The sequence below is a fragment of the Orbicella faveolata genome, unplaced genomic scaffold, assembly GCF_042242905.1.
Source record: "Orbicella faveolata isolate gen_17 unplaced genomic scaffold, um_ofav_v1 contig_27, whole genome shotgun sequence".
In the NCBI taxonomy this organism is placed as follows: Eukaryota; Metazoa; Cnidaria; class Anthozoa; order Scleractinia; family Merulinidae; genus Orbicella; species Orbicella faveolata.
This window is the reverse complement of record NW_028301555.1, coordinates 9,378,927-9,402,671: the sequence shown is the minus strand read 5'-3', so window position 1 is coordinate 9,402,671 and position 23,745 is coordinate 9,378,927. Positions and strand designations below refer to the sequence as shown.

General features: G+C 39.2%; 2 protein-coding genes across 5 annotated transcripts in view; both read right to left on the bottom strand.

Moving 5' to 3' along the window:
• LOC110067323 (uncharacterized) overlaps positions 1–23,745 on the bottom strand; it is a 156,022-nt gene that overhangs the window by 18,794 nt on the left and 113,483 nt on the right. The gene's annotated exons all lie outside the window — the stretch shown is intronic.
• On the bottom strand, positions 4,958–23,709 carry LOC110048003 (armadillo repeat-containing protein gudu-like). Of its 4 annotated transcripts, none has more exons than XM_089296879.1 (23): positions 23,622–23,709; positions 19,980–20,158; positions 16,740–17,088; positions 15,655–15,815; positions 14,722–14,949; positions 14,096–14,152; positions 13,741–13,858; positions 12,988–13,047; positions 12,423–12,569; positions 12,226–12,298; positions 11,953–12,089; positions 11,263–11,499; positions 10,941–11,051; positions 10,428–10,588; positions 9,859–9,925; positions 9,404–9,585; positions 8,978–9,041; positions 8,253–8,303; positions 7,886–7,963; positions 7,438–7,548; positions 7,175–7,218; positions 6,071–6,245; positions 4,958–5,455 (listed from the first exon to the last, which is right to left on the bottom strand). In XM_089296879.1, the coding sequence occupies exons 2-23, from the start codon at positions 20,138–20,140 to the stop codon at positions 5,351–5,353; spliced, it is 2,877 nt and encodes a 958-aa protein (XP_089153005.1). In that variant the 5' UTR covers positions 20,141–20,158; positions 23,622–23,709; the 3' UTR covers positions 4,958–5,350. The 4 variants fall into 4 exon arrangements, with proteins under 4 accessions (XP_089153005.1, XP_089153003.1, XP_089153004.1 ...); XM_089296877.1 differs by lacking the exon at positions 23,622–23,709 and adding an exon at positions 21,261–21,369; XM_089296878.1 differs by lacking the exon at positions 23,622–23,709 and adding an exon at positions 20,442–20,702.

Below are 23,745 nucleotides of genomic sequence, written 5' to 3'. Positions count from 1 at the left end.
GAATGATGATATCCCTGTAGCTGAATCAAATGGCCAAAACACCACCGGCAGAGTTTCACCCAAGAAAAAGTCCTCAAGGGATGAGAAACTGGCGGAGGATATCGATTACATCTTGAATGACGATATCCCTGCAGCTGAATCCAATGAATTCCGTGCTGGCAGAGTTTCACCCTCAAAAAACGAACAACATCCCAAGAAAAAATCCTTAAGGGAAAATAAAGTCACAGGTGATGTGAAACTGGCAGATGATATTGATTATATCTTGAACGACGATATCCCTGCAGCTGAATCGAACGGAGAAATCAGCGCTGGTACAGTTTCACCCGATGAAAAGGTGCAGCGAGCCAAGAAAAAATCTACAAGTGAAAACAAGCTCATAGATGACAAGGGCATCGCAAAGGATGTCAAAGATAACATACTTACTGCTGAAGAAGTCAAGGGTCAAATCTCTTCTGGCAAATTTTCGCCAAAGAAAAAAAATGTGTCGTTTCAGGAACCGGAGCAAACTGATGATAACGAGGCACAGGATGAGGAAGATGGTTCAAGTACAAAAGTATCATTCGGTCTTGATGCACTTCCTCCTCTTGCGAGGAAACATTCTAAACAGTCAGATGAACAATTGGCCAAGGATATAGAGTATATTTTGCACGAAGATGATATTTTTGCTGTCAAGCCAGAGGTTGTTGCAATCACATCCAGTCCGAGCGAATTACCTCGACCTAAGACAAGCAATCCTAGGCTTACGTTAGCAATGGAGATGGACAAGATCTTTGATCCCGCGTCGATAGATTGCTCAGATCAGGCAGATGGTACTTTGGCAGAGGATCATGAAACAGTTGATGGTGTCTCAAATACAACAATTTCGCCAAGTTTTGGGGCATCTCCACGCCCTAGGAAGAAAACCCGAAGAAGGAAATCAAAGTATATGACGATCGTAGAAGACGTAGCAGGGGAAAGTGATTCCAATGCGTCAGTTATATCAACTAGCTCAGCGTCGCCATCACAAAACGATTTCTCATCAAGCTCAGGCACAGAGAAACACCAGAGAACACATTCCACGAGGAGCAAAGAAACAACTGAGGACGAAACGGCGTCAAAGGACAGAGATCATACCTTGAAAGGACACTTAGAAACTGAGAAATCACTTGAGCCAATTTCTTCCAGTTCTGGTTCATTGCCTCGACGTCCGAAGACGAGAAATCCAAAACGTATGTTAGCTAACCACATCCAAAGTTCTGCCTCAGCAGCTTCTAGCTCTCGTGCTCTATCACGTCCAAAACAAGATTCTCTTCGGAAACCAAGACAGGCACCCTGCAAATCAGCAAAAGATGGTTTTGTGCACGGTGCATCAAATGTACAAATGGCGTCGACGGCTTGCGCAGCTCCACGCACCAACAATAGGAACAATTCCACAAGGAAATCCAAAGATACTTTAATCCTAGAAGATGTTGATTCCGGTGAGCAAATGGCTTCAAGTTCTTGCACAGTAACGCGGTCGCCGCAGATTTCACCTCGGGAACAAAAACATGCAAAGGACATCATTGCAGGAAAAAAGAGCGACGGTACGTTACAAGATACTAAAGACGCGGCCTCAATCGGATCAAATGCGTCAAGTGCAAGTACTGGTACTCGATTGAGAAAGAAACATCCCACAAGACAACCCAAGGAAACAGAAAAGACTAGCTTGGACGAAATCATCAACGAGATTATGGAAATTCCAACACGAGACTGTTGTGATGCGGTGGAAAATCCCTCTGATGTTGGGCCAAGTTTGAAAAAGAAGACTTCCTCGGCACAGCCCAACAAAGCCAAGCATACAGAGGAATTTAACTTGGACGAAGCCATTGAAGAGATTTTAGGAATTCCAACAGCAGACTCTGGCGCTTCAGTGGAAAATCGTACTGATGTTACAAGAATTTTTAAAAAGAAGAATTCTACAGCACAGCCCAGCCAGTCCAAGCATACAGAAGAAATTGACTTGGACGAAGCTATCGAAGAGATTTTAGGAATTCCAACGCTTGGCGGTGACAGTAAACAAGCAGCGAAGCCACACAGTTTGAGTAAAGAAAGAAAGACGAACTCGAGAAAGAAAGTCACGGGTGAGTCACGTGGTATGGAAACTAAGAAGCCTACTGCGGAGACAACGAGCGTCCCGGATATTGGATTCCCGGATGCTAAGGCTAGTTCGTCAAGTGTTGAAGCTATGAATTGTGACAGCGGATGTTCCGTTGCCAGTGGAGATAACATGCGACCCATGGCGGCAGGACCTTCTAAAGTGAAGTCTATGGGATGCTCTGCTTCTTCTAAAATACCTAAGCTTCCGTCTTCCCACAACACTAGACAACAGCCATTGAAAGGAAAACAAACACTACCAGCTATACTTATCAAGGAAGAAAACACCATGCGAAAACCGCGCATGAGAGCTTCTAGAGAAACCGCTGAACCATCGCTTGGAGGCTTGCAGGGCATGACAACACACAGGAAAGCGGCCGTACCTGTGACCGGCGAAAACAGCATCAGAACCAGTCCTGGAATCTTTTATGACTGTGACGAATTGGAGCTGATGAAGCGGATCGAGAAAGAATCTCGATGCTGCTGACTCAGACTCTGACAAACGAATAAAAACGAAAAAATACCAAAAAAAATACAAAAGAGATAAAAAACAAAAACAAAATCAAAAAGTAGATCTCAATGAGGCTGAAAGCCGTTTTCACAAAAAAAAAAAAAAAAAAAAGAATCTCCAAGAAAATAAGTATTGGACAAACTATCTCATTTTTGTTTGAAAATTTACGCGCACGAGGTTGTTATGGAGGTAGAAAGAATTTTTCTACTTTTTTGTTGTGACTGAAAACTGAACTCAAGAAACCAAAGCTATTCAAGGGAAATAATCATTCGACAAGCTATCTTATTTTTGTTGAAAACTTTACGTTTACACAAGGTTGTTATGGAGGCAGGAGAGATTTTTCTACTTATTTTTATTACTACAAAATCTGAAACAAGAAACCAAAGCTATTTAAAAGAAAATGCCCATTAATGTACAAACTATCTTATTTCTTCTGTGGAAAATTTACGTTTACACAAGGTTGTTAAAGAGGTAAGGAAGAACGTTTGTACTTTTTAATTGTTACATGTTTCGTTTTTTTTTCTGCACTGCTTCCTTTTAAAACCCCATTGACGACTATCACAAAACTCTTTTGGCCTTTGGAGAGCAGAGGAGAGACTCGGAGTGAGCAGGTTTTAGCATTACCCCTCACACAATCCCCCATTGAACCCTTTCCCCGATATCCCCTAGTCCCTAATCTAAAGCCCTTTGCGACCCCCAGTCACTTCCACTGCGTTTCCAAGGGCTCTAAAAGAGTTTTGTGTCCAGTTGTAATAAGCGAAAGAACTTTGAACTAGACTGATAGGGTAACATTTCAGAGAGTTTCTACGCCTCAGAGTCTCTCCTCTGAGACACTGAGAGATGCTATCAAATTCAGCAATAGGTCGTTTGCACTGAAGTTTTTACGTTCTGGAAAATGTTTTTTACCGACGTTTCTTTATTCCGTAACAACCTTTAGCTTTTAACTAACCTCTGCATGATTATTCTGTTAAATTTACCAAACTGTCTTGACACGGTTTTTTTGTCTAAGTTTCTTCCTCTGTAACAACCTTTTAGCTACTTCTGCAAGATAATTCTGTTCATTCATGATTATTCTGTTAAACTTACCAAACTGTATCTGGATAGTGTTTTCTGTCTAAGTTTCTTTCCTGCGTAACAACCTTTTAACTACTCCTGCAAGAAAAATCTGTTCATTCATGATTGTTCTGTTAAACTGACCAAACTATATCTCGATGTTGTTTTCTGTCTAAGTTTCTTTCCTCTGTAACAACCTTTTAACTAGTTTCTGCATGATTATTCGTTCTATTTACCGAACTGTATTGATAGCTTATTTAGTCTAAGTTTCTTTCCTCCATAACAACCTTTTAACTATCAAGACAGTTTGATAAACTGTCTTGATAGTGTTTTTTGTTCAAGTTTCTTTCCTCCGCAACAACTTTCTGACTACTTCTGCATGATAATTGTGTCTAATATATCAACCTGTCTTGATAGTTTATTTTGTCTACGTTTAGTTCTAAGTTAATATTTCTTGGTGAACAAATGAGACACTACACAGCATGGATTTTTGTTATTCAATATCAACGATATGTTGATATCATCAGAGATATTTTTTCAATAAAAGATATCGATAAAATTGAATTGTGGTCACATTCAAGAGCGGTTAGATTTGTCAATAAACTTCAATTGTGCTTGATTCGCGTAAATATGATTACAGAAACATTACTCGCTTTAGAATGACAGTGCTTACGGAGTCTGAGCACTCTGCCATGCGAAAGCGACACAGGAAGCTTGCGCGATTATCTGAATTAGAGGCGCAAATCAAATGATATGTTTACACAAAACATTTCAAAAAGGAATGCGCTGTGCAAGTTAGGTTTCATGTTGTTCGCAGCATTTCCTAATATATGTTCGTTGCTGGACTCTCAAGGAAAGGGGGAATGAAGCGGTTGGGGGGGTGTGAAGGGGTGGGGGAAGTGATGGACGAGGCTATGAATCGGAGACCAGAGTAGACAATGATTATTTAGTTTCCCAAAGGGGCGAACACAGAAAAGAAACTTATCTCAAAATTGACCCCAGTGATTGCCGGACGTCCATAGGCTACAGGATTCTGATGCGTCAACTTTCACCTTTGTAGTGTGAATTGGTAAATCTCATAAGTGGCATTTTAAGAAACATTTCTTGCCATTTCAGAACTGATAAACACTTCTCGGAAAATACCACTGTACCAATGATTGTATGTGGGGAGGGCTAAGCACTCGGGACATAATAACGGCAATTCTTTTCAATTTGGTTTTGCTACTGTGTGGGAACATCTGTGGATCTGATATTATCATAGACATGGAGAAATGTCTCGTGTTTTTTTTTTCCTTTTCCCGTATTTTATTACAATCCGAACTCTTATCCAGTTTCATAAATATTCACCTATAATGTTCTCTTCATGACAACTTAGGTTGTTTGTATCAGCATTTTCAGGGTCATACATAATCTAACGATCGCGTTGTATTCCCGGCTAACAAAAGACTAAACTACTTCATAGTCCGTATTTTTCCCGCCATTTCGTAGGGGGAAAGGTGAGAGTTAGAGAAATTACTTGACAGATTGGCCTGTTAAATGCCCACGTTGGTTTCATCGGTGCAAAGTGGACGATTGTGGGTTATGCTAGCGTTTGTATAGTGAAGTATAAAAGTACGCTACCGGAGAAAGCATGGCAATAGGATGTTAATTAATTAATTAATTAATTAATTAATATCATCTTGAAAGCATGTTCATGGTATTCACGCGCATGTTCTTTATACAGCCTGCCGCTGCCTCTTGTACTCGTTCATCTTCTGAGCCTGTTAATGTGAGTAAGGTCTGTGGGAAACAAAGAGAAGAGATGCCGACGTCACAGTTTGAACGCATATACCTTTACACAGGTTAAGTCTGCATTTGAGCCAAGTGGCCCATCAGGCCGGGGCTTTGTTCTGTAGCATGAAGCGACAGGGAGTATTTCTACACCACCCCCCCACCCCCGCCCGTCCCTGAATGGGACGCCAGTCCATAGCAGGGTTACTCCCAGCATTAGGATCGCGCCTGTACCCATTTATACACCTGGGTGGGGAGAGGCACTGTGAGAGTCCTAGGCCAAGGCTCGAACCAGGACCGCTCGATCCGGAGTCGAGCGCACTAATCATAAGACTACCACGCTTCCAGCACCAAAATAAGACCCTTACAGAATGGAAAAATAACCCATAAAAGAAGGGTTAATTCTAATTTCACTTAACAATACACTGTTAAGGGGACAGGTGATAGTAATGGAGAAAATTGCCAACTCATAACCGAGTACCCAACCAATCACAGACACCATACGAAATTACGTCATCATTATAAATGTTTTCGGCTCAGAGCGAGGAGGTTTTTCGTACTAGGAGGAATCCAGGCTCCTTGTGAGAAGCGTAGCAGGTCAACTTTCGCAAGAAATCGTTTTACCTTAAGCGCGTCGTGTTGATGAATCAAAAAGCAGTTGTACGGGTCACGTGACAGTCTTTCCAGTGCGCATGCGATCGCTCGTTTTACTGCCACGTCAGAAGAGCGTTTGAGGCTGTCAGCCAGAGGAACGACCGCTGATGAGAAGGACTTCACGTTCTTGTCTAATCCGCTGCACCTAAGGATTCAAGTGGTTATAATATAAGGGCCTACCTGAGGCTTATGGTCCTCCTAAGAAATGATAAAAGCTCTGGTAACGAGTTTTAGTACTTGATATGTCATGTGATAAATCGTCTCCGAAATGAGACCGTTGACAATATTTAGTGCGCATGTCAAGTTTTTTCTGTAAAAGTGGTGCTCTGTGTGGACTCAAATTGTGCGTGACGCCAAGTTTGCATTTCATACGGGGCGTGTTTAAAACACAAAATGACGAAATGGCACTACGGTTAGCCTAAATAGCGCTCACGTTAGCCTAAACATCACTAGCTCGACAGTGGTTCATCATCGTTCCCTTCTCTGATTGTGGAGGATGGGGCCATCAATCCGTCTCCTCCAAGCAACTCGGTGTTTTACCGCCACCTCTGCCTCCCTCCATGTCTTAAATCTGAGATGTTCCCTCTCTCTGCTGATCGTTCTTCACCACGTCTCTCTTGGCAGTCCTCTTCGGCGTTTTCCTTTGGGTGCCCATGTTAGTGCTACCTTGGGATTTTGGTTTGAAGACATTCTCAGCCCATGACGCAGCCATTTTCATCTCCTAGCTCTTACATGTTCACCGATTGTCCACGCGTCTGATCTTTCTCTAACCTCTTCATTACTGCCGGGCCTTCATCGGCCAGTAAAAGTTTCAAAATTTTCCACAAGCATTTGTGCTAGAAAACGTCTAGCTTGGATTCGTCCTCTTATTCGACAGTGGTTAGCTCTCAGAAATTGTAAGGGTTACCCTTACAGACAGCCGTATACCGCATTGTGACTCTCACCCATCCTGCCATTTCGTCATTTCGTGTTTTAAACCCGTCCGTTCATTCGAACAACGGCGGCGAAAATCGCTCTTTGCCACTAAACTTTAACCTAACTTTAACTGAAATAGGAATAAAATTCTTTGCTTACGTTGCAATTGCTTCAGCCACCCATCGCTTTAACTCTTCATCTTCCTAAAGAAAAAAAAATAGTCAGTGACAAAATTTTGAATTTATAGGACGGCCAATCAATAAAAATAATCGGCTATAAAACATAATATATTGAGTTTGTCGTGTTCACTACTTTGAAGCTACTGTATTCTTACATAATTTACTCTTAATAGTTCATGTTGTGGTGTTGACAGTGGTCGAAGTTGTAATGATCAACAAAAATTGATTGATATTTTTACTTACTGTGTTCACAAGTTGTACAATAAGCGGAACCACTTCATAATCTGTGAGAATGGAAAGATTTTCTCTGTCTTTACCAATGTTGATTATTGCTCTGTTTACGCTAATCAGCACCTGATGAAGAGCCACAAAATTGGTTTACAACAATACAAGCTTCTTTTTCATGTGTCACAGACAACAAAAACTATATCTGAATACACAGCGCCGCATTGCAGTCGTTCTGGCCATCCGATCTCTAACACAAGCAAGACCATAGATGATAGACGAACTGGTTTTTTTTCTCAACGTTTTTCCTCTGAGAGCAAAAGTACTAGTTCAATTTTTCTTTAGACAGCTTTTGATTCCTTTACACTCAGTTCTATCTAGTTTTCAAGCAATCACTCGCAGAAAAAACAAAAACAAAAACAAAAACAAACTAATCGTGAATTGGTTTAACGCAACTAATGATCACCTGCTTGTCATCCGACCGTAGGAGATTGGTAATGAGCTGTAGACCTCCGACAAATGAGCGCACCATGTCAGCTGACTCCTGAAGGACAAATAAACTTATATTGAAGGGGTAGGGTGGAGTGGGGGGGGGGGGGGTCAGGGCATAAAAATCTTTGTTTAAAATCATAGCTTAAATATAACTTGCAATGCTAGAATGTGACTACACTTCTCACCACAACAAAGGTGGGTTTTCATGAAATCTTTATGAAAAAGGTTAATTTAGCCTTTATCAGTAAATTACAGTATGTAATGCTTTTCCTCGCTTTGATTGTCTCACTAAAGAGGCTAGCGAAAAAGAATTACAAAACGACCAACTCAGTTTCTCTTACCTCTTCATCCACCACACATGCACTGATGGCATCGGCAGCGCCTGCTACAACCTGGAGATTAACGATGCTGTGTTTTAATACAGTCGACCTCCACTAACTGTCACCTCTCTACAGCGGCCACTTTTTTGGCCCCGACGGACGGTCCATACATTCACTCTTATTTTAAACTCTCTATAACGGCCACTATTTGTGGTCCCAGCGGAAGGCCCATACATTCACTCTTATTTTAAACTCTCTATAACGGCCACTTTTTTTGCTCCCGGCGGATGGTGCATACATTCACTCTTATTTTAAACTCTCTATAACGGCCACTTTTTTTGCTCCCGGCGGACGGTTCATACATTCACTCTTATTTTAAACTCTCTATAACGGCCACTTTTTTTGGTCCCGGCGGACGGTTCATACATTCACTCTTATTTTAAACTCTCTATAACGGCCACTTTTTTTGGTCCCGGCGGACGGTCCATACATTCACTCTTATTTTAAACTCTCCACAACGGCAACTTTTCCTAAGTTGGCCGTTGTGGAGAGGTTCCGCTGTACACACTATGTTAGTAAACGTTGATGGAATTTGTCTTAAAGAGGCACAGTCACGCGAAAAAAGCCCCTAATTTCAAAAGAGTTATTTAACCCTAATAACCCGCTGAAACAAATGCATTCTTTCATTTCGTAGATAAATTACTGGTTACCTAGTAACCATTATAATAATGTCTAATAACACTGACCTTTGGATCAGGAAACTTCAACAAAGACCAGAGCAACCTTAATCCGTCTGTATGAAGAATAGTGCTACAAGGAGAGATTGACATGTGTGATAAATCCGAGGAAGGTAAAAATCACCTCAGTTTGGTCATGTACCCAATAAACAGTTTCAACTCTGATATCGTACATGGTATTTTAAAAAGCGCAGAGCTGAACTAATGTTATTTAAATCGAACAATTGAAAAGCGATTTTAGAAAAAGGATCAAGGAAAAAACAGCACATTTTTGTCACAATAGTTTTTTGAAGTGCAAAATCACATTTCGAAGGAAATCTAGAAATACTGGTCAAGAAGAAGAAGAAAAATTGAATTTTTCAAAATGCCGTGCCGCGACGTAGCACCGTTGGCAAGATTGCTTATAATCTATTCCAAGAAAATATTGGTACCAACCTCCTGCACGACCCCTCCTTAGCACAGACCGCGAGGAGCCTAGTGGCGTTGACAAGCACAGCACTTTCCGTGATGCTCAGCGCGCGCACTACAACAGGAATCACTCTGTCATCCTTAAGAGTCAAAAGGGTTCTTTTACTGTAAGCAAACTCGTGTATAGCACCAAGAGTATTGGCTAGAACCTGGAAAGAAACAATAAGATCAGCCTCGCTTGATCAAGCAGCTCAAAGTAGTCTTTCAGTGACTCTGCTCTCAAATGTTATAATGTCACAAAAAAAAAAACACACTTTGGAAATTTGAAAACATTTGAGAAATGTGGAAGACACTAGCCTGCACTGGTCCTTTTTAAAGCATTCTCCTTTTCTCAAATTACCGTCCTTTTTTACGTCAGCATGGCTAAGGTTTGTGTATTTGCCAAGTAATAAATGTTAGTGAACATAATGTGTGATATATACCTCGTTTGACTGTTCTGGGTTCTTCAATAGTAAGATCAAAGCTTTAACTGCACCAAACTGCTCAAGCCTGAGACGCAAAAAAAATAAATCCATCTTTAAAAAGGAGTTATCTATATCGGCAACGGATCGAACACGAAGATAAGCTTACTAAGATATAACATATACATTAGGGTATCAGAGACGCTTGATACTGGGTCTTGCTGCTGTCGAGTAAACAATTTTAGTTTAATTTTATAAGTTCAGATGCCCTGTGAAACGTAAAACTGCTTTCTCTACATTCTAACCTTGGAATATGGAGGCGCGGGGAACTCATGGTTAGGGTGCTAGACCGGTTTCGAGCCCTAGCCGGGATCATTGCGTTGTATTCTTGGGCAGGACACTAACTCTCACACTGCCTCTCTCCACCCATGTGTATAAATGGGTACCGGCGAATTTAATGCTGGGGGTAGCCCTGCAATGGACTAGCACCCCATCCAGGGGGAGTAGAAATGCTCCTAGTCGCTTCATGCTACAGACACCACTACAATCTCCGGCAGTGTGGGCCTTGGCCTGATGTAGACTTTACCTACCTTCTTACGTTGTTTTTGTTTAAGGCGCATTTCCATAAAGCACCAACTGCGGCCGCTAGGAGTTGGTTGTCCTCTGAGGACCTGGACGTCAGCATTTGAACAAGCAGTTCCAGGCCACCAAAGCGGAAAATCAATTCACGTGTAGAGTCATCCTCAGCACACTGTATGGCGGGAAAATAACAAGAAAATCAAGTTACTAACTAGTTTGTCAGATTTATGATGGGAGTAGTAAGGAGACGAGAACAGAATAACTGAAACAACGCAAGGCAACAAGTTAAACTATAGTCATAGTGACGACTGAAATAGTTGATGATCTCTTAAGTTTTTCCCAGCCGTTGTCTTTCCATAGCATATCGAGTTGAAGTCAAAAATTTAGGTTACGTAAGTTTCTAAATCCCTTCTCTAAGTCGTAATTTCGTTCATATTGAGAAAGGGTGGCTGAGTTTCAACTACCTTTCAGTCGATGGTTATAAGATTAAGATTTATTAAGAGAATCATAATCGTAGGACAAACCTTGAACAGAGCATTCGCACACTGTGTCTTGAGGGCCACATCTCCTCTCTTCAGGTGCTTGACAATTCCCTCCACCATCCCTTCCCTTCGGATATCCTCACGAAACGCGGGCTGTGAAATATAACATAGGAGCTAATGCTTAAATGCTCTATCGTGAAGATTACTGCTAAAGGGTCAGTATCGTGAAAAGCACTGTAGAGAAACTTTGTACTTCAAGTCCTGCGATCTTTCTATTATTGACCATGTTTTCAATTAAAAAAAGTTTATATTTTCCCTGATACAATAGTCAACGAGTGTACTGCTACCATCTGAGTCTTCATACCTCGCTCGCGCATTCCTGAATAATTCCCATGGCGGGTAATATGACGTCATCCCTTCCCCTGACCAATAAGGAAGCGAGTATTGGCACAGCACCAGCCGCGCGTATGGCCTGGATGTTCTTTTGGTTCTTACTGCAACTCCATAATGCCTTGCAAGCATTGCAAGTAAGCTGGAAGTCTTCTTCATCTTTGGGTGGAGGTCTGCCGCGTCTTTTGTTCTCGGGTTGAATAATGTTTACCTGAAAGAAGTATAAGCTACAGTTTAGTTCCGTTAATAATGAGCTCTGCCAGCTGTCTCCATAAGGCGCAGAAAAACATCAGAACTCGATCGAAAACTGATTAATAGCAAGTTGTATTCGTGAGACAAACATGACCTACGACATTACTACCAAAGTTGTTGAGAAATACCGGAAGTATGAACAGGACATTATTCTCGATATTAGACAGGAACTAGCTTGAAATTAAGGCTCGTGGGAGGGGATATCATTAAAAAGAGATTAATGTCATTTGCCTTTGAAAAGACGCCCTGCATAAACCTCAGTAGCGAGCTAGTTTCAGTCCAACCGACCGAGAACACGAAACTGGACTACTGAAAAAAAGGACGTTTTTGAATGTTCCGTCCGTTACGAGCTGTTACGTGTTTCGACCTAAAAAAGAAAGCTAAACCGTTATTCTTCAACAAAGTTTCTCACCAAATGTTTGATCCCTCCACCTCGTCTGAAAGAACTGTAAGCCAGGCGGAATGTCACCAGGTGACTGAGAGTTTCCGCCGCGAGGGACTGAACCTCCTTCATTTTGTGTTGAAGGCACTCGATAAGTTGCTGAATACCTGTAACAGTAGAATGTCAATGCATAAACACATGCATTTCTTGTACTTTGCTCACGGATTTATGAATCATTTAGCCTCCAGTCTGTGAAAAAAGCAAATGATAAATACAACGTTTTTGTCAGACGTGCTCGCTTACCTCCCAGACGATAAATCTCCGTATTTATCCTTTTTGTGTTCGTTATTACCCTCAGAATTTTAAGGGAACCAACCTAAAATTCAAAACCATTCAAAACGTAACGTTAAAATATACAATAACAGGTAACGAAAAACTCTCGATAACTGGCCCACAGGGTTTTTTTTAAAATTAAGGAAAATTTAAATAAAAAATCTTACCACACAAGGCCAGTTATCTGTTTTGAGGATGTTAAGGAGAATGCCAATTCCACCCAGCTCCAGAATCGCCAGCTGACTCGACTCTTGCTCTATGCTGACGTCACGGAGAGCACACAGCGCTATAACTGTAGCAGTAGGGTTCCCCACCTGGAAAAAAACACACATCAGGTCAGCATGATTTGTAAAGCTTAACACACTCATGACATCACAAGAAACCCAACAACGGAGGCAGAAATCATTGTCAGATGACAGAAAAGTCAACAATTGTGGAAGAGTACTAGACAAATGGCAGGAATCCACTGGGAAGTAAAGATGAATAAGGCTGGCTAGGATGGAAGTGGATTGCAATTTGAACAAACCTGAAAACAGAGGCAGAAATCATAGCTAGATAACAGAAAACCCAACAATAATGACTTGATTTTGTAAAACAGCACTGGACAAATGGCAAGAACACATTAGGAAGAGAGGATGAATAACGATGACGAGGATTGAAATAGATTGTAAAATAGAAAATTTTCAAAATGCAAAGTTGTCCTCTCGTGAGCGTTTATCGTAGGACTCTCACCTTTAGAAATTTGATCAGTTTGTGAATGTCCCAATACTCAGATGTCAGCTCAGGTTTAACCTTCAAAATCAAAACCAAGATGGCGAAAAGTTTTAATGAAATTACAATTAACAATACTACATTTGCAGCTGACTCACATATGGCCAGTAAAACCAGTAGCCCATGTTGATGGGCTCCTGGTAAAACACATTTTCTAACCCTTTCAAACAAGTCAAATAGTAACAACTTAAACTGAATATTCGTTGGGTCTGAAACAGTTTGCCCTGAAATCAAAACAGTAGAGAACTTAAGCAAACCACGAGTACAACGGCAACGAGAACGCCACCAAACAAAAGGTTTAATGAGCAGAACAATGGCTATGCCGTCCTCTGCAAAACAACAACGTGAAAAGACTAAGTTCTACGTATTTTGAAGAACGCTAAACGACGGCGGCTAATTTTTCGCTTATTTATTTGGAATTTGACGCTAGCATCACATATTTAGCTTGAGCAAGTTCTGAGACCAATAGACGCTCTGAACAGATGTAGAACATTGCGAAATTCAAGTTCGAAGGTAAAATATAAATTGATTTCTACTAGACGTTGTCCACGAGGTCGCGGTCGCCATTGCCGAAGTTCTCTGCTAGTGTCAAGAAGACATTTTGTTGATCTGCCACCAAACTCTCTTAATTTACAGCAGAAGAAATGTATGATAATCACTTAGGAGAATTATTTAGAGCTTAACCCTGAGGATTTTGAAAGTAAACTTAAGTACCTTCCTCGTCAAATCCTCGTCGTCTTCACTGTCACAGCTGCTTGACGACGATTCACTTTGATGCTTGTCAGCGGCATTCTTGTTTGAGGCTCTAAGCTGGGCTTCTTTTGATTTGCTCCTGAAGCAGGTTTGTATAAAAACAGTCATACGCTAATAGTGTAAAATACCCCCACCCCCACCCCCCCCCCCCACCAAAAAAAAAATCATTTGTGGAGATAATACGAGCTCTTTTTATCGGGAATCGCTCTCATGTAGAATTGGTTATTTCTTGATGAAGAAAGGTTAATGGTTATTTCTTGATGATTAAGAATTGGTTATTTCTTGATGAAAGAGGAAAATGACATTTCAAACTCACCCAGCGGATGTTTTGTCTTCCACTCGATTTTTTGCGTTGTTCTTGCGTTCCCTTGCACTAGTTAAAATAGAGATACAAGTCTTTAAAAACTAGAAAAGATGAGAAAATTGATGTATAAAGATATATATTGGAAAAATATAAACTTATAAAACTATGAATAGACTATTTAATAATTTGTACAAGAAAGTTCAAAATTTCTATTATCAAGATTTAAAACCATTCAAGATACAAATGAAGATTTCTAAGGCCCCGACCACATCAATGCATTTTCGTTTGAAAACGCATACTTTTGATGCATTTTCGCCTATTGTCCACTCTAAAACGACTGAAAACGATTATGAAAACGGAGGCTTTCGAAAACGGTTTCGAAAGTCGAAAGTCGAAAGCGAACGCTTCGTTTTGAAAACCCTCCGTCAGTTGAAAACGGACGCTTTTGAAAACGGTGCCGAAAAATGAGTCATATACTGTCGCTCCCATCAGTGTGGACAGGTGAAAACAAAACGCTAGTGTGGGCGAAAATCTTTTGCTTCGTTTTGGTTGAGAAGAAAACGGAGACTTTCAAAAGCGCATTGGTGTGATTGGGACCTAAAGCTCGACATTCGTAGAACACTTCAAAACTGCTTCACCTCCGATTGTCGTCAAACAAATTCATCTGGTTTGTTTTCCACAGTGTCTTGTACGTTTTTTCCTTTGTCGGTTTGTTGTATTGTCCTCCATTCTTTGTGGGCGACTGATCACGTGCGGCGGGGATTTTCTTCCGGTCTTGTCTTTTAGCACTGGCTACGTCCGCCTTGCCAGACCGTGCGGAGGCCTGGGGAGTGGTCTTTGCGGCCACACTTTTCTGTTGTGAAGCTCTAAAAGCAACAAAGGAAAAACATAACCGTGATAGATGCCTGAATTCTTTTCAAACCTTCAACACAAAGTCGGCTATGCATGCCAGAACTATACAAATGTTGATCATTACCGGCAGTCTTACCGAAGGGAGTATACCGAATGGTTCTCTTCAGTAACTGATCCTTGGGTTTTAAGTTGATATCTCTTTCAGTGCTTCAAATTCTAATTGTTTGGGTGTCACCACGTTTACGTTACTATTTAAGTACCAAATGTATTTAGTGCTAATTGGGAACACTGTAAATAAATAAACAAATATTGCAAATAGAACATAAACTGTTAAGAATCCCAACTGGTGGGAGGCTGACCAGTTGGTCAGGGGTCAAGGAGTTGAACTCGGGACTACCGAGAACAAATCCAGCTAGAGGGAGAGAGGAGGCTTTGAACCAGGGACCTCCGGATTTCAAATCCAGCGCTCCAATCGGCCACACCGCCTCCACAGAGTTTACAGGAGATTTCTCGTTGGAACTGTATTCATCTGGAATATGAATTATAAACGATTAGGGGTGATTTTATATCTCTAGATTCACGCAATGCTGTATTTATAAAACATCCAACCGCGCAATGACGTCATAATTCCCCATCAAGCTTTGCAAAACTAAACATAGTGAAGTCATCAACGCACGCCAATTTTATGAAACCCAAAAATCCTTACTAGTTTCATTTACCGTTCGTTTTTCGCGTCATTGCCCTTTGCTGCAAGTTGTTTTTGATCAGCCTCATCTGATCCCTCGTCACTCTTGTTGTTTGTCTGTTGTTGGCGTTCATCTCTACCAGGGTTGTCTTCGTCGGAAGAATACTCTTCCTGTTTTTCACGGGCGGGTTTGTCCTTTAAGTTAATTAAGAAGAAAAACTGTTATATCAATGCTCAAATCCGTTGCCTAAATCAGTCGAGTCTCTCCTAGCATTAATCTCTATAACATTAACATTAATCAAGCGTTCTTTTTTCCTTCTTCCCGCGTTCGCCAGAAGAAAAAGAACGCTTGATCGTTGGTTAAGAAAGTTCTTTCCATCTTGTGAGACATGGACACAGACACACACGCGGACACGGGCACAGACACAGACAAAGACATAGACATTGTTTATTTTACTTGGTCGCACACTTAGATATGGTAATGGCAGAGTTGATAAGCAGAGTCTACAGGAAGCACCGACTAGTTTACACATGCGCCAAGAAAACAAAACAACAAATTAAACTAAACTAAGACTACATAACTACTATAAAATATCTAAAAATGTATAACAATGTATAAGAAGAGAAGCCCTAACAGACCATCTCCGAGTTACCCTCATTTTGACACAGAGGCAAAAAAACTCAGAAATGGCCATTAATTTAAATAGATTCTATCTCTCTGATACGTTGACACAGTTATCAGAGGTAGAATGAACTAGTTAAAGTTTTGAAAATTTAAGGTGGCTCTGAACCTTATGTACAGAATTTTTTTTAAACTTTTTTAAAAGTTGCGTCTTATTATGATAATTAAAATCTAATGGTATAAAAAAATTCACCCTGCCGTTTTTGGATTATAAGCCCCTAAAGCTGTAATTAAGGGTGTTTTTAGCAGGTCATACTGTTGCTATGGTAACCTATTGAGTCACGAACGTGTCCACCAATGATTGGGCAGTTTTTTTGACACCTTGATTGTAGCATCAAGTGATTAAGAGTGGTTATAACGACCCATCAAAATCTAAGTGCTGGAAACTGTTTTGAGCCACCGTAAGTCAAAGTTTCTCAAAAATGCTCAATACGTGCCACATCAACCGCCTTTTCTCCTAGTTCTTGACTGGTCAAATTTTCGCGAGTTTCTACAGGTGACGTCATGTCCAAGAGGTCTGGGAACGACAGAGGGCTAGTGGACCGGGTGCAAGTAGATGTACCAGCCCTTTCTGGCCATTCATACAATGGATCTGTGCCCCTGTGACACAGTGCAGTGCCTCGTCCTGACGAGGGAGTGTAAGAAAATTGCGGCGTGGATGACGAATCGTGAGCGTTTTCGGGGGTTAATGAGCCTCGTCCTGATGTCGAGGTGGTATTGGCTGAGCCGGTTTGCTGACGAAGTTCTTTGAGTTCGGCTCTTTGCTTTTCAACCAAATCTTCCAATCTATAAAAAAAATGACGGAAATAAATAACAATAATAATAAGGTTTTGCTCACAGAAGCCAAACACTTTGAGAACATTCTATTAATCCTCTTTATTAAAATGAATATTACCCAGTACATAACTAAAATGAGGTGTCCACTTAAGGCGAAAAGTTTCTGTCCATCTTAGCTTGCCATTTACTCATGATATCTTGTGAAGTAGTCAAGCAATAAACTGGTCTATACACATGTTCTGTAAAGGTGACTATCTATCTATCTGTAATGACAAAATGGGCTAAGAGTGCGACACTAAATTGACCGGCTCCATTGTTTTCACGGGTGTCCCCATTATAGAGCCCTTAGGCTATTAAACTTCACATACACTTCAATTTGCAAAACAGAAGGTGCTAATGTCCTTGCTTTTAAAATGAATCATTTTTCTCTCAGCACTTTACAGGAAAACACCGCTGAAAATCCCAGATAAATAATTTAACCCCAAATGCGCCAACTATCGCTTATTATTTATCTCATTTTTAAAAACCGAATTATATAATCTCAATCTTTTTACGGGAACACGTACACCAGTGTTTTCCATATTTTGTAATGATTACAACTTCCTCGGCAGGTTCAATATCACAACAGACATAAACAATGAATTCCTGATTACAACCTGGAAGCGTCTTTTGCACTGAAGAGTTGTCAACGCAGATAATCGCAGAAACCATTAAAAATTTTTGAGAACGACTCTAGGAAATTAACAATTTCTCCAATCAAAAAATGTCAGCGAATTTCTGCTAAGGTAATCGAAAAGCGAGAAAATAAACAGGATAAATAAATTCGAAAATTTACAACAGGCAGATTTGACCATTATCTTGTTATATTTTGTGCGATTATGAAACATTAGCAATATTGGAAACAACTTGGTTTCATGAGCTGGAAATTATTTTGGTCTAATTCCTTAGCTTTGATAAAAAAATTGGGTTTAGAACAGGAAATTTTATGAACAGAACGGTATATGTTGTCTTGGAGATAAATGTTATATTTGAAACTTTACTCGTGGAATATTTCAAGCAAGAGAACATTTTATCAGTTCTCAATTTGGTGCCAAGCGATCTAACGAAAAATAAAATGTAGCAACAAAACTATCATTTAGAAGGACATGAAACATAAATTGCGGTAAATTATGTCCAGTTTTCTACCCCGTTGCGCTCACGAAATCATAGCGAAAGATCACCCAAATATTAAAAATTACATGAATTCATACTCAAAATTATATTACTCCAAAACAAATAATTCTCGTTCGGTTTTACTTACCAATCGCTGATACTTTCTCGTTCTGTGCACCAAAGCGACTGAAAGTTCTGTTTTGAATTCCGCAGTAATTATAGGCCGCTTTTCGCTAAAGACTGAACGAAAATTTCTCGCCGTAAAACAGTTTTTCAAAACTTTGTAAATAAAGCCTGCGCTCTCTATGGCAACACTCGGAGCGGCTCAGCTGTGTCATACAGGTTAATTTCTTCCAACCACAGTCCTTTTGAATTCAGAGTGGTTTTTATTGACATTTTCATGGGTTCCTTGACCACTTAGACGACAGCTCTGCTCAGGCATGCGCATTTCAGCAGCACCTGTTGGCGTACAAGACAGTTCTTCACGCGACCGTTTTGAATTACGAATCTTAAGTTATGCAGAAAGTCCCCTGTCCGGGCTTCTCTCATTTTTCGTATAATCGTTAGTTCAACAAGTCGAATAAAATCGGTGGAGTTTTTATATCGTTGATCAAAATATGATTTCTTACGAATTTACTTACAAATTCTCGCGAAAACATGTAATAAGAATTGAGAGAATCAACAAAAGGGATGTCGTTTTGATCTACCACCAAACTCTCAGAACTTGGGTAGAGACTAACGAAAACTTTTAAGGACGTGACTCGCCGAAACAAAGTATGGACCTGCATAAACCAGTATTTTATGATACTAGGTTCTGGGATTGTTAGTGTAGACGAAGATAACATAAAAATATGGGGAAATTCTAACCATTTTTAAGAAAAAAAAAACATTAAAAAAGAAACTGAATCGTCGCTTGAAACATGAATAATGAGGAAAAAGGACAGCTGCTACAATTTGAAAAAAAAAAATAAAAGCCAAATATTCGCATTATCCTGTCAAACGAGCATGTGCCAGTAATGACATATTTCCATTCAAGTGCTAACAAAATTACGACAGTTCGTTTTGACGTGCAAATTAAAAAGATGATCTCTGAAATTTGCATTTAAATGAGCGCTATCTTCAATATTTACTCTTCGGAAAACCATTTTTGTGCTCAAAGTGTTCAATTAACAAACATCACACGGATAAAAGAGATTAGCCAATAAAACGGAAGAATTAGGAAGCACGTGTGTTTCTAAACCAATCAGAATCGATCTCTCGCCTCATCTTTCCCGCCCTTCCGCTTCGCACGCGCGTTTTCATTTTGGCTTTTTCACAGCCATTACATCCATCCATCTATTTCATAACCATTTTTTTTATAAACCAGAAAGAGATGTGTATGTTTTCAACATCAAAATAAAAACTTTGAACTCGTTTGGGCTCGTAAACCCATCCCGCCCTGTTAAGTGGCTACCCGTTCCAGAACAAACATCCTTGAAAATATATCTTTCTCGTATTTGAGGAGTTGCGTTAGTTATCGAACGTCAGGAGGACAGAAATATATAAACGTGTCAAAAATAAAATGAACAATTTACAGTTTTGTTCTTATTCCCCAAATCTACAGCGTCAGAAATAAAATATGACTGTTTTAATTTATGAAACAAAACTATTCCGTTCGTTTAAGTGACAAACAGCTAAAAAGCGACTGTATAACAATGTTTCAGTTGTTTTTCATGCCATCTGTACTTCGAAGAAAATGACAAACTCACCGTCGTTTTGCATCAAGTATTCCAGCAATGTCAGTACATAACTCAATAATTTTTTTCTGACGTTCGTCTTTGTCCTTTGCCACGTTAAATCGCCTCACGATACGCACAGCTTCTTCTGCCACTTGTAAGCGAACTCCCTCGTCTTCTTCGACTTCACTCATTTTTTGCCGCTTTCAGACCTACAGCGTATGAATAGCTTGTGTTATCAGCATTTCAGATTTTGACAAAATTCATATCTTCATACCTGTACGAACTTTAAAACCTTCCAAATAATTCGGCGGAAATTTATACGACCCTAAATCCCAGCGCTCATTTCAAAACTAAACAAGGTTGCTTATTTATGTAAGTAAATACTTTGTTATCAGCCGCATTGAATTTAAGTGGATACCACTTTTTGAAACATAGCAACACGCAAAATGTCAAGGATTTCGAAGTTTACCGACTTAAACGTTAAGTATTTACCGTCGTTCTCCCTTTATATTTTCTCCGGCGTCGGAAATCGCGAAGACTGAAGGTGACAATGTTGAGCGGCTTATTGTTAACCATATACTTAATGTTATGTTTGTCACTGACTTTCAAACGCGGGGGGGTTTTCATTCTAACTACGCATACAACAAACTCGTGTCCAATATTTGGCTGCGACCGTAAAACGTTTGTATGATCCGATAAAATGGGTCTGAGAGCATGAAGAATTTCTTGTTTGAATTAAAACGTTTGAATCTCTTTGTATTTTGCAATAAAATGTCACTCAAAAGAAGCATTGGTTTTACAATTGATGAAATTTCAGAAACGATCGAGATAATGCAAGCTTCTTGATTAAATTGTTGCTGTAATTGTTTGAAACATATGCTAATTTTCTTCAATATAATTTCGAATATGCTTAGGAAATAGAACATCACGAACGAATTCGGGCGCATTGTAGGGCATTCTTGTCACATTAAACAGATTAAAGAGTTAGAAAAAGGCAAAAAAATCCGTTAGTATTTTCTAATTATTGTGGTATCTCTTATCGAGTAGAATTTAATACATCGAAATGAGAATATTACTAAACGGAAGGAAACTACTTTGATAAACGTATTTCATTGGTGTAGTTTACTTGTCGCTGTGTGAAACTGTGCACGTTTACAAAATGATCCGATTATTTTTGCCTTTTTTAACGAATAGGCAATCACGACTAAAAATACTTGATATTTTATCTAAACTGCGCACTGCTGTTATCTTCTGTAAATTAAACTGCGTTTTTTAAAATGAAAATTGAGAATATTAAACTGACAACATTACCTAGTAACCTTTGCAGCATCTTTTTACAAGTTTAAGAAGTAAATTTCCATGTTTGGTGAGGATTTGAGATGTTGTGCCTTGTGGCTCAGTTGGGATTTGAAATAACATAATTTGTCTAGACTAACGTGACATGTCACGTCACGTCACGTTACGTCACGTTACGTCACGTCACGTCACCGCATGTCACCTCATACTATGACATGTTATGTCATATCATGTCACGTCATGCCATGTCCTGTCATGTCATCTCATACCATGTAACACCATGTCTTGCTGTCATGCTATCTGTTATGTCATTTCAATTATGGCATAGAGTAATTAGAAACATAAGGAGTAATGTTATTCGAGGTTTTTTGATAGAGCGGTTTTCAGCTGAGTGTCGAAAGTAATTAGACAATTACTTTGGTTTTGGTTTTGGTTTTGGTTTTACTACAGTTCGAGATTAGCTGAGAAGTCTAATTGGTAAGTAATTGGTTTGGTTTTGGCTTTACGACACTCAATTTAAAACCACTCTATTACTATTACTATTACTATTGCTATTGCTATTGCTATTGCTATTGCTATTGCTATTGCTATTGCTATTGCTATTGCTATTGCTATTGCTATTGCTATTGCTATTGCTATTGCTATTACTATTACTATTACTTTTACAACTACTATTACTGTTACTATCACTATCACTATTACCATTACTACTACTATTTCTGTTACTATTACTATTACTTACTATTACTGTAACTATTACCATGACAATTACTGTTACTGTTACTGTTACTGTTACTGTTACTGTTACTGTTACTGTTACTGTTACTGTTACTGTTACTGTTACTGTTACTGTTACTGTTACTGTTACTGTTACTGTTACTGTTACTGTTACTGTTACTGTTACTGTTACTGTTACTGTTACTGTTACTGTTACTGTTACTGTTACTTTTACTGTTACTGTTATTATTATTAGAGCAGTTTTCAATTGAGTGTCGTAAAACCAAAACCAAACCAATTACTTACCAATTAGACTACTCAGCCAATCTCAAACCGTGGTAAAACCAAAACCAAAACCATGTCTTGCTGTCATGCTATGTGTCACGTCAATTCAATTATGGCATAGAGTAATTAGAAACATAAGGAGTAACTCTATTCGAGGTTTTTTGATAGAGTGGTTTTCAGCTGAGTGTCGAAAGTAATTAGACAATTACTTTGGTTTTGGTTTTGGTTTTACTACAGTTCGAAAAAACCAAAACCAAACCAATTACTTACCAATTAGACTACTCAGCCAATCTCAACCGTGGTAAAACCAAAACCAAAGTAATTGTCTAATTACTTTCGACACTCAATTGAAAACCGCTCTATTATTATTATCATTATTATTATTATTATTATTATTATTATTATTGAACAGCGATGGAAAGTGGATATTCAACAGTAATTTATAGCTTTACATTGTCTAAGTCATCTCCTTTAGTGTACGAATTTATCAAGTTAGAAATACCTGGCTTACATAAAACAAAAATGGTAAAATTGGTAGTTGTTAATAGTCCAGAAACAAATATAATTACTTAAATTGATTCTATCGTTTGGAAAACAAAATTCAAGTTTCGTTAAAGAACATCCGGCAATATAAATTATAGAAGATTGAAAAATTAATACTGAAAATCCACATTTAAACAACAATGCTTCTGAATCGAAATTTGTAGGTAAAAATTCAACGGTTTCTATGGCAGCAGATTTCCTGAACATACTGGGGGAATCGAAAAAAAAACTCAGTAGTGTGACTGAACTGATTGCACTAGTGGAAAATTGCTAATGTTCAGATTTAAGATAACGGGGTTTATGGTGTATTATTAATAATTCTAGATATTGCTACAGTTAAGCTAGTAGGGCAATATGCAAGGGAAGCGAATTGTTTGAATACACGAGAAATGTTCAATAAAACCAAGATGATAGCCTCGATAATACAATGTTGCTTTCTTCATTTCATTGAGTAACCTGAATACACAGATCTTGTTGCCAATGCGACAAATCCGTTGTTATCGCTTAATACAATTTTATGTATACGAGATTTTTTAAAATCAAAATTCGTTTCCAAAAACGTTGAAATTTTAGTCGTTTACCTCTGGCATAGAACACTAACGCGCTTGAGATGAAATAACTTATTTTTGTGAAGAGCAAAATAAAGTGAATCCATACGATTTACGCCAGGTTACTTCATGAATAAAAATAAAACCAAATATAAAGTAGCTTTAATTATTCGCTTGTAATAATACACTTTTTAAAACTACTATTCTGTTTAAAACGATCATAAAATTATGCTTAAAATGTCGATTCTGTCCACAGTATTAAATCTTATCTAGTAATACGTACCTTGAAAATTATAAAACTGAGACTGTTGGTGTGATATCCTGGCCTTAAACGAAGTGACATCAACGTCGCTCAAGCTTTGTGAAAACAAAAACCACAGAACACCAGCTGCATCAACGTCTTAAAT